Source organism: Electrophorus electricus, chromosome 11 (genome assembly GCF_041902795.1).
Source record: "Electrophorus electricus isolate QZ-2024a chromosome 11, ASM4190279v1, whole genome shotgun sequence".
Classification (NCBI taxonomy): domain Eukaryota; kingdom Metazoa; phylum Chordata; class Actinopteri; order Gymnotiformes; family Gymnotidae; genus Electrophorus; species Electrophorus electricus.
In genome coordinates this window covers 21,046,073-21,058,346 of record NC_137507.1, presented here as the reverse complement: position 1 = coordinate 21,058,346, position 12,274 = coordinate 21,046,073, and the positions used below count along the sequence as shown (strand labels likewise).

General features: G+C 38.8%; 1 protein-coding gene across 12 annotated transcripts in view; it reads right to left on the bottom strand.

The window, feature by feature from the left end:
• cep295 (centrosomal protein 295) overlaps nt 1-12,274 on the bottom strand; it is a 68,370-nt gene that overhangs the window by 21,830 nt on the left and 34,266 nt on the right. For all 12 annotated transcript variants that reach the window (XR_014126119.1, XR_014126120.1, XM_081723659.1 and 9 more), the window contains 5 exons: nt 9,461-9,644; nt 7,970-8,134; nt 892-1,101; nt 692-777; nt 274-504 (listed from right to left, as the gene is read on the bottom strand). Coding sequence is in view for 10 of the 12 variants with exons in the window: in XM_081723659.1 (XP_081579785.1) it covers nt 274-504; nt 692-777; nt 892-1,101; nt 7,970-8,134; nt 9,461-9,644 (876 nt within the window). In the remaining 2 variants the exon portion in view is untranslated. The remainder of the gene's footprint in view (nt 1-273; nt 505-691; nt 778-891; nt 1,102-7,969; nt 8,135-9,460; nt 9,645-12,274) is intronic.

The window sequence follows — 12,274 nt, the reverse complement described above, 5'->3', positions numbered from 1 at the left end:
TTGCAACAAAAAAAATTGACATGGCTGGATTAACCATTTAGTGTTCCCTGCCTGACAATTATTATGCATGCACACATTTAGTATATAGAATGGTAGGACAAACACCAAGTTTGCATGTCTGGCTGAAATGTTTGGCCACGTAATGGTGAGGAAGGCTGCTCACTAGGTACCCACTGAGAGATACCAATCATGTAGATTATTATTAACTGTACCATGAAATCCATGCTAGTATATATTTTCTGTCATTGAAATTTATTGCCCTACTACACAAACCTCAACCTCAGATGGAAGGTCCAAATCAGGAGCAGGTCCAGGGATAACTTCTTGTGGCTCTGCTGGCAAATTTTGCAAACTACATGTCTTGGAATGCACTGGTAAAGCCTGCTGTAACTTCTGCTTGTACTGCTTTGCCTCCTGCAACTGGAGCTTCAAATTGTAACGTTTCTTCTCCAGCTCCTGCAATAAAGCAAGTTGCTCCAGCTGTTGCCTCAAGAGATCCCTTTCCTGGTAAAGAAAGAAAAGACAGTACTTCAATAAAAAGAGGAATGCTGATTACAAACAGCTGAAATAAACACAACTGGGGCAATCAGGAAAAAAAAAACCAAAACATTTTCTTTTTAAAAAATAAGTAGTCTCCAAAAATTGATATATTCATATAGTAGTCTGGTGTATGCAGAGTGAACACACTGACCTGCACTCTTCTCTCCACTTCTGAGAGATTCTCTTCTGGTTGCAGTGCTGAACCAGTCACAAAAGTGTCTTTGACCACTTTGGTATCTAAGAACAAATGTAAAAGAAGAAATGTACAAATATAACTTCACCATAACTTGGTGATGCTTAAGCAAAATTAAGAGAAAAAGAGGAAGCCTGAAAATAAAATAACTGACTAACCACTTTTAGTCTCCAAGTGGCAAGAAGCATCCTGTTCCAGGCTGAGATCTTGATCCCACTCTTGGTTACTCATAAATCCTGTTTCAATACTGTTACTCTTTGCAGATCTTCCATAACCTACTGCACCCTTCTGTGAGCTTTTATTCCTGATGCACTCCAACAGCCTACTAAGAGCTTGCTGGCCAGTATCCACAGCACATACAGAGGGAGCTGAAAAATATGAACATTATTCTTTCCCAGACAATACCCCTATATTTAACATTTTTGCCCCTTAAAACTCATGTTCTGGGACCTTCCAGATAGAGCTGTGTATTAGAGATGGCACAATACCAATTATTAACCAATACTGATTATTAAATAATAATGTAATTTTTTAAACCAAATAAAATTCTAAAAAAGACAAAAATCTCATTTATAAGACTAAAGCATTTTTTTTCCTCAAGGTGTCTCTTAGGTTGATATTTATTACCTTGGTCATCACCTGGTTGGTTCAAACATGCACACAGAGCTCATATCTGGCACTGGAGTCTTTCACTCCTATTCAACACCCTGAATATGATTAATCTCCTATTGAAATTTTTCCACTGGCTTACTATATTCATTTCCCCACACACTTAAAGAAATCCTAACTGAAGTCATTGAACTTAAATATTGTATATTAAAATATAGTGAACTCCTATGAACATTGGCTTCAAAACTGCATATTTGGATGATTTCGTCATGTTGCCACTCATCAAGAAAGCCAACCTTGACCCATGCCAGTTGTTAAACTACAGACCAATTTTAAACCTTCCTTTTATTTCTAAAGAATCTAGAAAATGCTGTACCAGAACAAGATCCATTTGTGTCAGGCTGTAGTCCTCATCATAGGACAGACAGCTTATACCACTTGTGCAGCACTTGATACCATAGATTACAAATATTTCATAAAATACTTTACTAATTTTGGGCCCCTTCCTGGTTTAAATCTTACTAAGTCAATCTTTAAGCATAAACATACTTTTCAGTGTGTACCATTTTGGTTAATTTTGGTGCTACACAAGGGTCTCTTCTAGGGCTCCTGCCTTTTTCTTCATATATGCTACATTTAATTTTAACCAGAGGTAAACACTGATACATGATCCATAATGACATTCATGTCTCAGGCAAACCATTGGACAAATCAGTTTACTGAGGAATGTGTAAAGGATACAAAAACACTGAATGTTGAGAAGTTTTTTTTCCCTGACAAAACAAAAGTGATCCTACTAGACGCATAGTCATCCAGGAGTATGCTCTCTTTGTAATAAACCTTGATCACATCCTATCACACCATGTTTAACAGTTAAAGATTTTTGATGTAATTATGGATTCCAGTGTCTCGTTCAAAACTTGGGTAAATATTTCCAGGACAGCCTTTTTCCACCTTTGGAATGTAGCAAAGACAGCTTACTTCTTATTCCTATGATTTTTTTTTTTTCTTAAGGTTGAACCCTTGTCCAGAACTGTCAATTTTGTCTTGAACATTTATATTTACGGCATTTAAATGATGCATTTATCGAAAGCGACTTAATAATGAGTGAGTACAACTTGAGCAATTGAGGGTTAAGGGTCTTGCTCAGGTGCTCAACAGTGAGAACATGGCAGTGGTGGGGCTTGAACCAGCAACCTTCAGATTACAAGTCAAGTACCTTAACCACTAGCAACTGCAGCTATAAAAATGACACTTAAGCCCTGAGCAAGCAAGGCCCATCACCCCTGATGTGACTATCCTACCTTTACCAGAACATTATCAGTGTCGTTATGGTACCTTGAAATGCAGGAGCCTCCTCAAACCAGCATATTAACATTGCTTTAACTATGACCCCAATTCTGCCAACTTCACATCACAAAAGATGATAGGCAATTGCATACATTTATCAAATAATTCTTATGGCTGTACAAGTTTCGCCAAACAATGTTAAACCCATGTGGTACACTTTATCTGCCAACAACACTGAAGCACTGGTTGACAGTACGCAGACCTTTAAACATTAAAAGGGATGACTAAGGCAAGTGTGGGGTCTACGTTTTTGTCCAAGTATCCTCCATTTGATGAAACAGCTGCCAAATCATGCCACTTGCCCTGGAAACACTTTGGAAGTAAATGATAGCCCCTCGCCACCCCCTTTCACACATTGGTGAGAATTGCTGTCACTCCATAACAAATGGCACTGCAACTGCCAATTGAATTCAACAGAAAATAGAAAAGGGGGGGGGGGGGGGTCTAATGCTCTATTCAGGAAGTTTTATGTCAGTAACGTGCATTTTGAGGTAACTGAGGCTTGCGTATTTTGTGTAAGCTTACGAAGAAAATGAATGCATGCTTTTTCGCAAAGAAGTGAGCACACAATTAAAGAACTTTACTAACACTCTGAATACCATTTAAATATATGTCATGCAGTTGCTTTGATCTGAAGTTATCTTACCAGAAACATTTTAAAACGCCATTTAAAAGACTAGGCACGATTGTTGGAAATTTACCAGAAAGACACGGTGTATTCAACGTTGGATTTCTGGTGAATGGATGCATATAGATGGCTGAAAATCGGTAAGCAGGTACTTGTATTAGCCCTAAGAAATGTTATGTTGATAAATGTACTGAACTTTAAAAATATTGGATGCCATCAAGTGATTTGAGTATGCCAGTTTTGGCACTTCGCTGGGGGGGGGGGGGGGGGGTAGGCAGCGTTACTGCATGGACAATGTAAAGTAGGATAATTGAACACGTTATTGATTCCAAGGAAAATTGTCCTCACAGCCATATACATATTGCACAAGAACAGGCATAAAATGTATCCTGTCTTTGACTAAGTTTAACACATTGGGGGGGGGGGGGGGGAATACAGAAGAGCATCCTAACATTAAAATTACAAGAGCAAATCAAATTACTAGAGTGGATTAAATACATTTTTTAAAAAGTTATAGAAACAAGCCATATCTATATATACATTTGAGGTGACATTTACATGAACAGCACCAGCAGGCATTTCACTAACACATTATTACATAAGAGCAGCAACAGTACTCAGTATAAAGTGCAAAATGAAAAAGGTGACGGTATAAACTGAGCACAGTTCAGAAAGCAGATCAGTAGTGCCTCTGCAAAAAGAAGATATCTTTCCTCACCACTGCAATAAGACTAAACATCTCACTTATTAGTTCTTTAGCACAGCGCAGCTACATCAGTCTGCCACTGAATGTGCTTCTGTTTTTCCACCATTCTATGCAAGAGAATGGTAAGCAAAATGTCCATAGGAGTTTTGTGCACACCCCAAAAGACTTCAGTCTCCTCAGAAAGCACAGACAGCTATATTCTCTGTCCATCACTGCCCAGGTGTTAAACAACAATCTGGAATGGAGTTCTAAGTGCACACAAAAGATACATGTAAGTACCAACCACATCCACATCCATTCCATCAGTGGTGAATGGTGACAGGGGAGGTTTGGACCTCCTAAAGTTCACCACTACCTTCATCTTCCAAATGTTGATTTGCAGATGGTTCAGTTTGCACCAATCCATTACCAGTTTTCTGTATTAACCTTCCTGTCTACTCCTCTAACACTCCACAATCGCAGTGTCATCTGAGAATTTCTGCAGATGGCATGTTTGAGCTTCTTCAGCTCCTTCACCTGTTCAACAGTGAATGTTGGTGTGGTGCTGTTGGACTGGTCATGAGTGGGGTGTGGAGTGGGTTGTTCAGTGCAAGTGAGATGCGAGTGTTCAGACTGGAGGATGAAGGGACTGAATCCTGGCAGTTGCTGTTGTGTATAGACATTGATCTGTGATGGTAGAGGCTTAGTTGACCTTGCATTTTAATGCCTTTGACAAGAGACAGTAGATGATGGCAGTAGGAGAGCCTGTGTCCAAACCATGTTTAAAAAAAAAAAAAAAAAAAAAAAAAAAAATTCAGTCTGGTATGAGGTGTTAAGCGGCAAGGTTCCTATTGGAACAAGAGGGGAGGGGACTGAACTTCTGTGAGGGAAGACGTAGATCAATGACCTTTTGTTAAGTGGCTAGAAAGACTTTAATACAGGTTCTCTTATTTTGGTTCTCTTACATTTAAATTTTAATGGGTTTTTGTTTCTTTTGGCTTATTAGTTTACTAATAAGTTTATTATTATTAGTTTAATTATTGGTGTGCATTTGTTGGAATTTGCTCATCACGGCTTATATCGAGCAAACTCATCCATTAATGGATTGATTAAGACCGGAGTTCCATTGTGCTGCCGGTAACGAACTCAAGATTCAGAAAGACCTGCCTGCGAAGGCCTATGGCCCCCAGTCTGAGCCAGCTATGCAGATGCAATCCCTCGATCCAAGAATCCTGGTCTTCTCACCATTGTTGGCCTTCATCGCTCATGCACTGCCATCCAAAAGGATTTTAAAGAAAAATGGACTCTCATAGCAATCAGATGACTTCAACGAAAGGACACTCAGTGCCATTCCTGTAGCTGGATAAAAAGTCTGTGCTGTTATGCTAGAAGAGAGGTGCAGAGTTCACAAGTTAGAGGGATGCTCTCCTTCTCTCAGCGCCATCCAAACGACTCCAATGGAACACACGCGTCTCCTGTGCCCCCCCCAGATGGTTCTACAGGGTATTTCCCCTTTTACGTTACCAGGTGGTATCAATCCAACCAGTTTTATCAACAATAATTGACCATTTATTAAAAGTGTTAAAACCGCTACATATGTGAAAGAATTAAATAAGGTTTGAGCTAACTATAGGTGACTGATCCTTTTTTAGTTGCTGAGCATCTTGTATGAGAGATGTCTCAATGTTGCTTACACATTTTCCACTTACGCACTTTGCCATCTATCTATCCACCCATCCATCCAATTTAAGCAAGAATAAAGCTTGCGTGATTCTCATATCTTTCACTCTGCCGCTTATTCTGAGAACTGTGCCCCAGGTCACTGAGGAAGGAAGACCAGATCAGGTGAGTCACACAGTGGGACTAGAAGGGACAAGATTCAAAATTTTTCCTTACAAGTAATCAAAATGGACTGCTACCTATGGAGGTATTGTAACTAGTAGACAACAGAGCTAACAATGGAGTTAACTAGCTGTAGATTTTGCCTAAGAGTTGCATATACCAGCTCTCGCCAAGAGTAAACACAATTCAAAACAATCACACAAAAGGGAAACCAAATTACGCTGATAGGCGAAGGCAAGCCTATTCTCCTTCTGATCAAATAAGTTCTGTTCCATCTGATTTAAACTGAAATAGTGGCACAGCAACTTGACTAGAATAGGCTGACTGAGCAGTGAGCACAACATGTAGGTGAACTAGTGATTACTACAATGCCAGAGGTAGCAGGCTAATCTTTTCCTACTGGTCAAACAAACTGACAAGATCCAGGTCCAACAGGAAAACAAAAGACATGACATAAGACAAAAAACAAAAAAATATGCTAGTTAAAAATAGTGCTGTAGTAACACATTTGTAACATACACTTTGTCTAGAAGCAGGATATGCTTCTCCTTTTTGGTCTGTTCTTTTTTTTCCTTCCATTTCCCCATTGTCTTATGTCAGCACGAGTAAGTGGAGCACAAACACCTACGGCACTCCCAGTTATGAAAAACACCAGCTTTCTTCCAAAAAATAAATTGTAAAAACTATTTATATGCAATAAATATTTGTACAAATGAATTAGTGTCTTGCCGAATAAGGAATGCGGATCCAGCTCCACCCCCAATATGTGCCATATATTGATTTCATACAAATGAGTGCGATTCATGCCTTTCTTTGCTGTCCTTGTCCCTATGGTTGCAGTAATGGATTTTAGCAATCGAGCATTTTATTGATTACTCAATTGATTAATTAGTAACTGGATTAGAAAGAGCAACACTAAAACATACAAAGGAGAATATAACATGGGTCTTGATTTCCATTTTAGAAAAATCAACATTATGCCTTAAATTGAATACAGTATTTGCCAAAACTAAACCTAATTTAGTGTATTTAAATGCCACATTACATTATGGGTTTTAAACAAAACATTTTCAGAAATGCAAAAACAAAAATAAAACATTTCAAATTAGTTTAAAAAAAGGTATCCATGACATTTTCCCCCCAAGATCTTTTTATCTGTCATGTGTTTTTCACAATATGTGCAGAACATTCATTTGTGAACGAAGTCAAATATTTTGACAAAGCTGGTGCAGCTATGCCAAGTGATTGATATTAATGGCAAACAAAATAGCTTGGTTTAGACAATTTATATATTTTTACATTATAAACACGCACACACAGTAAATCTATTAATTTGCCACTTGTTCACCACTTTTAAGTAAACATTCGTCCATCTTCACTAGAGCCCACTTGATCTTACTGCTATAAACACACTGGATTCTGGGCACTTATTCATAGTCTCTGTTGCTTGCTAATTATATAATTAAAAATAAATACATAACATTTTAAATCACTTTTGGCTTCTTCACATTATCCTCCCACCTTTTTAGATGAGAAGCAACACGTTACTGTTTTGCTATGCCACCACATTTTCACATACATTTTTCACATTTAAAGAGCTCCTGAATCTGTTTTCAGCTTGATGGATGTTTTGAATATATTTATTTCTCACAAGGCACGATTGGGTGTAAGAATATCACACATATAGATATATGGATTAAAAGTTTTGATGCAAAGAATGTGTTGATTTTTAGTACTCAAGTTGAGTTTCTTGAGGAATTGTTTCAGCCCCAACTAGTCTGAGTGCTAATAGCCTTGTTGTTTGTTGATTGTGAAGGCAAAATATTACTTTAATAATCTTTTGAATTAGGTTACAGCTACATTTGTAATAGATAATCAGTAATCTCCAATTTATACCACACTTAGTCATAAACATTATGGGACAAAGATATTACCTGTAATCCTCGAGTGACGTAGGTGTACAATTTTGATCACGTTAAATCGATATATTTCACAGTGTGTCAAGTTTTGTGCAAAAATTCCCCTTCTATGCATAAAATTTCTCTAAATTTCAGTTAATGAGGGCAAAAATTGTCCCTTACAAAATGTTCTACTATGCATTAACTAATTCTTCTCTGCTTACCTACAGGTTGTGTGGGAGGAGTAACTGACTTCTCCCATTCCTCTAACTCTTCATGAGGTGTCATCTCAAGGTCAAGGGTCACATCCAGGTCATCATCCTGACTTTCAACAGATGGGGCAGGAAGAGGCTCTGGCACAAGCTGAAGTACCAAGTCTCCTTTGACTTCTGAAAGAAATCAAAACCACGGTCCTGAGCTATGCACCTCGACTGAGGTTCTCAAAATAAGATCAATTTTTGATTAACAAGAAACCTGAAATTCTCCTCTCAAATACTCATCTTAGAACATGATGTAAAACAACTATGACCAACAACTAAATAAGTGACACTAAAAGAAAATAGTTGGCAGGCAATGCCTTCAAGTTAGGCTGCTGCACATTACATTGGAATATCTGAAACATAGCAGGGGCTACACCTACAACAAGGAGTATGACAATAATAAATGACGATCTAAGGAAAAAGCCTTTCATTGAATAATCCATTATTTATTCCATTAATTTTCTAATCTGCTGGAAATCTTCACCAACTGAAGGAAATGCCATGCTTTAATTTGCTGAAAACTAAAATTCTTGGGTAGTCAACATGGTAATTTGAAAAACTGGTGCCTTCCCGGATTAACTCAGCATTTACCACTGTTTTATGTCGGGTGCTTTGTGAATACACGTAGCGTAACACAGCGTAGTGATTATAAATGATACCTTACGATTATGCACATTGGTGACCGTTTCCTTGTTAATTACATTATAAAACAGCTGTAACAATCCCTGTGACATCACGCAGAGCCTAGTCCACCCCTCTACTAACCCAACATCAGGTGTTCGTGGGCATAGGTTTAAATACAGTTGAACTTCGTGCCATAGTCTTCCTTTGCCTTTTGTCTTGCACACCCACAGACGCACAGTCAGTAGTTCATCCAGTCTCCACATTTGAATAACTGTTGACGTTTTAACCAATAAATGCATTTCCTATGTTGAACCCCGTTTCCTGAATGGTTGTCTCATTTATAAGCCAAAGAAAGAACTATTACCGAACTACAGCTTTTAGAGTATAATTATTAGCATCACCAATAGAATTTACTGTAAATATTTGACTTGTTCAGACTAAACCAAGTAGTTGGAATTTAGTGCTATAAAATTTGATTTGCTATTAATATTGCGCCAATACTGACAGAATAAATTTAATATCAACTTCCAATATTTTGTAGCCAATTATGAGACTGATTAAGAAAACCGGCCTACACCAACTTTGTATTTTTATAGTTTCATAGTCACACAGTCTCTCATTGCTTGGATTAAGTTAAACCACATGTTTAATTCCCTTCTACAATAACATGATTTGAAGTGAATCAAGTCATTTTGAAAGAATTTTAAATTATACTGTCAGGCTCTAGATCTTGGGGAATCTGATAGTAGTATCAGATGAGACTAGTAAAACACTGTCAAGACAGATAGGATTATAGTCTCCATCTTGGACATACTTAGTCTTAGAGATTACCTCTTTCTGAAGTGTACCAGTTCTGAAAGGCAATTTCCAGCTTCTCCTGATTCTCAGTTCTGAGGTCATGATGTCTGTAGAGAGGCTGGAAGATGTGCGCTGACAAGTTGTTCATCACCCTACTCCGCCGCTGCAGATCAGCCTGCTGCAATTGCTCCAACTCACTCAGTAGCCTTGCTTGGTCCTGTGTCAAAACACACAAATGTGTGCTAGGAATTAAGTCAAGAATATGGAATGATGAAGTGAGTGAACATTGCCGTTCAGAGATCAACACCTGACCACACAGGGTTTTATAATATGGATAGATACATAGTCGAGCATGAACAGGTCACATGTTCGGTATGTTTGAGATCTATTGGGCATGGAAGTCATTTGCTAATGCTATGGCGGGACTTAACATCCAGTGAAGAACTTGGTCTTCTAAACCTCAGTCTTCAGAGTTTGTTAGAAAAATCAGAGTCATTAACATCAGTGATCCTGCTGCTGGACCAAACATGATACAGCAGTGCTTAGAAGAGTAATATGGTTTGCAAGACATTATTGAGCGAGCCCTCTTTAAAAAGCGTGGCAATTGCCCAAGATTAGTAGCAAACATCCAGGGAGAGTTATGGAACCTCTGGAGAAAATACAATACTTATTTCAAGAGAAATCGATGGCTCAATAGTGCCATCATAGCCAGTACAAACTAAACAATTCTAAGCATTTTGCCTCTTTTTACAAAATGGAGCCTTTTCCATTACAAGATCAGTGTCGAGTCTACCAACACAAAGCCAGATGATAAACATTCAACCCATAAAATACCTTGATGCCCAGATTCTCTTCATTTTAGGATGGCCCATTTTGTTTTGTTTGCCACTTTGTTTCTTCCTTTCAACTTCAACTTAATTTATGCACTTAATATAAACACCTGTCTTGCATTATAATTCACATGTGCTGCCTGTGGTTATTCCCTTTTTGTCATCTAATCTAGAAAATAATGACAAAATAATGAAAAGTAAAGTGAAACTAAATGACAATGGGTCTTTATTCATGTTTAGCATAAATAACAATGATGACGAAAAACTTAGTTTGTAAAGCACATCCTTAAACATTAAAATTTTATATAAATGTAAAGAATATACACATTTTACATTCAAAACCCAACATCTAGAACACCTAAACACCCAACAAGTGCAAGTGGGACTGCCATCACAACTTGAGATCAACAAGGTACAACATGAGTGCTATGGCAAGTGGGAGTCAAGATGACATCCCTCTTCTGAACGTCATCCCACACCCCAACACTGGGAACCAAGATCCAGTGAACCCATGCACCAAGCTCAACACCAGAGCTACAGACCTGAGATTGGAAATCATGGCCAAGCTGGGTACCAGTCGCAGTATACTACCAAGACCAAGTATCTGTAGTGTAGTATCTGAAGACAAGCTGGAAGAGGTGCCCTACTGTGACCTTCACTGAGACCAGCCAGCTGATATATGCCACAACAACAGTGATACTGGAAATGCCTGACTACAAGATGAGCAGCCTCAAGGCGAAGTATCCTCAGTGGAGGAGGTCGGAGGCCAAGATAAGGGCAGCAAGGAGAGAAGTTAGTGAGCTATGAGAATTGCATAAAGGTGTGACGATGTAAGTACCCAAGAAGCACAACAAGCTGTCCATACCTGAGGCCTTGGAGACTTCCAAGTAACAATTAAGAGCTTTGGCTGCCAACCCAAAGAGGTAAAAAGAAACAGAAGCCAGGAGAGAGACATCCTTGATCTCATTTGTACCACTCCTTGTGCCTCAGTAACATGCACGTTGCTGATTTTCACATCTCTGATCTATCCCCATCTCTGCACAAGGATGCACACCCCTTGTAGTATCACCTTTAGGAATATTATAAATATCAGTCCTTTGCCTTCTATGAACACCCTCGACTGGTTTCACATCCCATAGCCACTTATCTGAGGTCTTGGTCAGTCATTATACTGACACTGTCAATTGAATTTAACCAGCATGCTCCTCTTCAAACTCAAGTTGTGACTTTCCATCACCCTGCCCCGTGGTTTACCTCTGAACTTAGGTTAATGAAAGCAAGAGGCTGTCAACTGAAGCATCTTAGTAAGAAAACTGACAATTCATCCAGTTGCTTATAAACATATTCTGTCCTATAAAACTGCTTTGCATAAGGTGAAGGCTGTCTTTCATTCCCCCAATAGCACTAATTGCTGTGGCAATCCAAGAGCCCTCTTTTCTACAATTAATAAGTTGCTGCAGCCTGCTTGAGGTTTCCCTTTAACACCTTCAACTGCCGTCTGCAATGACTTTGTGGCTTTCTTCAAATTAGCAACATTTACTCAAATTCTCACTTCTGCTGGCCCCTTAGCCCTCATTCCATCTTGCCCTCCAGTTGTTAACCACGTTTCCTCTTTTCAACAGGTCAGTGAGAGTTTTGTAACAAGGTTCATCAATGGCTACAAAGCAATTGTTTGTAACCTCTGCCCACCCACCTGATTAAAGTTTGCCAGCCTTCACTTTCCCCACTCATCACCACAGTCATCAATGCCTCACTTAGCTCAGGTTATGTCCTGCCAAATTTAAATAGCTGCTGTTACACCAGTCCTGAATAAGTCAGGCCTTGACCTCCATCCTATATCAAACCTTACTTTTCCTCAGCATTATACTGGAGCATGAAGTGTTGGCCCAACTCAAGAAACATCTGAGCTGATGCTGGTATAATGAATATCATTGTCCTCCTAGATCGTATTACGGCGCTTGATAGAGTCAGTCACAACACATTGTTGCATAGGCTTGAGACCTGGACTGGTGTCACT